General features: G+C 34.9%; 1 protein-coding gene across 1 annotated transcript; it reads right to left on the bottom strand.

Annotated features, from left to right (window-relative positions):
• Positions 1 to 567: 567 nt before the first annotated feature.
• LOC120003600 lies at positions 568 to 1,409 on the bottom strand. The gene is made up of 2 exons (XM_038852623.1): positions 1,397 to 1,409; positions 568 to 1,034 (listed from the first exon to the last, which is right to left on the bottom strand). The coding sequence occupies exons 1-2, from the start codon at positions 1,407 to 1,409 to the stop codon at positions 568 to 570; spliced, it is 480 nt and encodes a 159-aa protein (XP_038708551.1).
• Between the last annotated feature and the right edge of the window lie 1,439 nt (positions 1,410 to 2,848).

The following is a 2,848-nucleotide window of genomic DNA, read 5'->3' on the forward strand; positions in this document are numbered from 1 at the left end:
ATGTAAGGCCTAGTGAGATCAATCTAAATGATGAAGTTGAGAGTGTTTAAGAATAGAAATAACAATGCATCTCTCAGAAAAAATCAGTATAGACTCAACAATCTCACAAGGTAGTCTCCACTATTTTCCACAGTTCATTCTGCTATGGCATCCTTGTCCACCCAGATATTAAGAGCACAACACAAATAAATGAATCATCTATGATGCAATCCCTATGTGACAATCTCTCAATCAAAGAATATTGATCAATGCACAGCATATACATCTCCATTAATAAGCAAAAGTAGCACTTCAAATCAAGGTTTCAAAACAATTGTTTTTTTTTACTGACTCTAAACAGTTCCCACACCCCCAAACCTAAACTAAACATTGTCCCAATGTTAAGAAATTAAAACACAGAACAAGGCTAAGCCAAGCAGGGAAAGAGGGAAACACAACTAACTATTAGAAATTGAAACTGAAAAGAAAAGAAAAGAAAAGTTACGAGAGTGTAGCTTTCTTCTCCCTTGTTGGGTTGCCTCCCAAGTAGCGCTTGAGTTAACGTCTTCAGCCAGACGGCACCACAAATCATGCACTAACATCAGGGTCACGGAGAGGTACATTCTCCACCAACCACTCTATGACCAACTCAAGGTATGGCTTAAGCCGATGCCAATTTACCTTAAAAGTACTCCCTGTTTTTGGATTCTGAATTTCAACTGCACCATGAGAGAAAACATTAGTAACAACAAATGGTCCACACCAACGAGAGCGAAGTTTACCCGGGAACAACTTAAGTCGAGAATCAAAGAGGAGGACTTTCTGGCCAACTTCAAAGGTCTTCTTGGCAATTAGCTTATCATGAAACGCCTTCGTCTTTTCCTTGTAAATTTGAGAATTCTCATATGCTTCAGTCCTTAACTCGTCAAGTTTGTTCAATTGAAGACGTCTATGATCACCCGCCAACCTCATATCAAAATTGAACTTCTTGATGGCCCAATAAGCACGGTGTTCAAACTCCACCGGAAGATGGCATGACTGTTGGAGAGTGTGCACTAAAGTCAATCATATGATGATTCTTTAGCACATTATATTATCATGAATATTTTATTAGTAAAAGTTACTTTTGTTATTGCAATTATTTATATCTGTGTAGTATGAATTATTGTAATAATGTCCCTAGAATATAATGTATATTCTTAAATGTCCTTAGCCAAATATTATTGTTAACAGGGACGACAATAATAAATAGAGGCTAATATGTGCTTGATTAATATATGATATTAAGTCAACACGTAGGTACATAAATTGGAGAATTTATGTACTGGATCGACCCACCATGAAATCATTACATGGATCGTGTTATGGATGTCATAAATAATTTCATAGTGATAATGGTAATTTGTAGTCCTTCGACCTGAGATCACCATTGTTCCCGACATAAGAAATTGTTCATTTTGACACTGTCAAACGTTGCCCTTAACAAGGTGACTATAAAGGTGGTGATCAGGTGTATAATAAATTATGTAGAGGGATATGAGTGATCAAGATGGAATTTGTCCTTCTCATAACACGAGATTGATATCTAAGGCCTCTTGATTGAATAGAGCTGATAAATGCATGGCCATGCTCAAATGAGTTGATATAATGATATCAATGTCATTTGTTTCGATTAGCTTATTCGGGAATCAAGAAACATTGATTGAGCTATACGAGGGTGACATATCCATGTCTCATGTTCAATCAAGATGTCGAGGATAAAAGGATTTTACAACACGGTAACATTAGTCGCGGTAAAGGTTGAGTCAAAACATTGACTTTCTCGTAATTTGGGTAACAGTGATATGTTGTTAGACATCACTCACTGCTTGTAATTCTAAAATTGGATTTTATAATTACTACCAACATTACGGGAACCTACAGGGTCACACACTAAGAATGATAAGCAATACGGAACGTAAAATTCATGAGATGAATTTCATATTTAATGTGAGCATTTTTCGGTCCTAGTTGGACTAGGATATTTTGACTTTGGTATTAATAAATTTCTAGAAACCAAGAGGAGTATTTGAGTAGGACTCAAACATTTTTGGAATTCTATTTTATCTTATTTTCTTTATATATATAAAGAGATATATATATATATATATATACACACACGTTATATATATAGATATATATATAAACACAAAAGGTTTGAATGTGTTATATATATATGTATATGTTTACAAATATATATAAAGATATATATAATACATATATATATAGTACGTTGTATATATATATATATATATATATAGAAAAAACCACAAAAGTTTTGAACGTGTATATATATATATATATGTTTACAAAGAGATAGAATTCTAGGGTGAATTGTCATCCATTCTTAATTATTATTATATATAATAATTTTATTATTCAAAAGAATAGGTTTTGTGAAAACAAAGTAGTCATACGTGAGTTTTTCTAAGAAAAAGGCTGAGAGTCTTTCGAAAGGTGTTCTCCTATTTTGCTCACTGTACTGATTCAAGGTGGTGAATCGGATTTGAATACGGCGGGTTCGTTTCGGTCTAGCAACCGGAGGGCTCTTGAGTTTCGTTCGTGGACGTGAGACGTACACGAAGATTGCATCGTTCGTGTGGATACCGTAGAGGCACGATCAAAAAGTTCGTGTTCGTTGTATGCTTCGATAGTACGAAAGGCGCGCTACAAGGGTAACTATTCTAAACCCATAATCGAATGTTGCTTTCTAAGCAGATCCTCGGATTAGGAATCGAAAATTTTTATTCTTCCGCTGCTTGATCGTTGTTCGATTCCTTTCAATGACTTCCCATATAGTAACCGAAAAGGACTCATCCCAATGGGAGTT

The sequence above is a fragment of the Tripterygium wilfordii genome, chromosome 8 (genome assembly GCF_013401445.1).
Source record: "Tripterygium wilfordii isolate XIE 37 chromosome 8, ASM1340144v1, whole genome shotgun sequence".
Lineage (NCBI taxonomy): Eukaryota > Viridiplantae > Streptophyta > Magnoliopsida > Celastrales > Celastraceae > Tripterygium > Tripterygium wilfordii.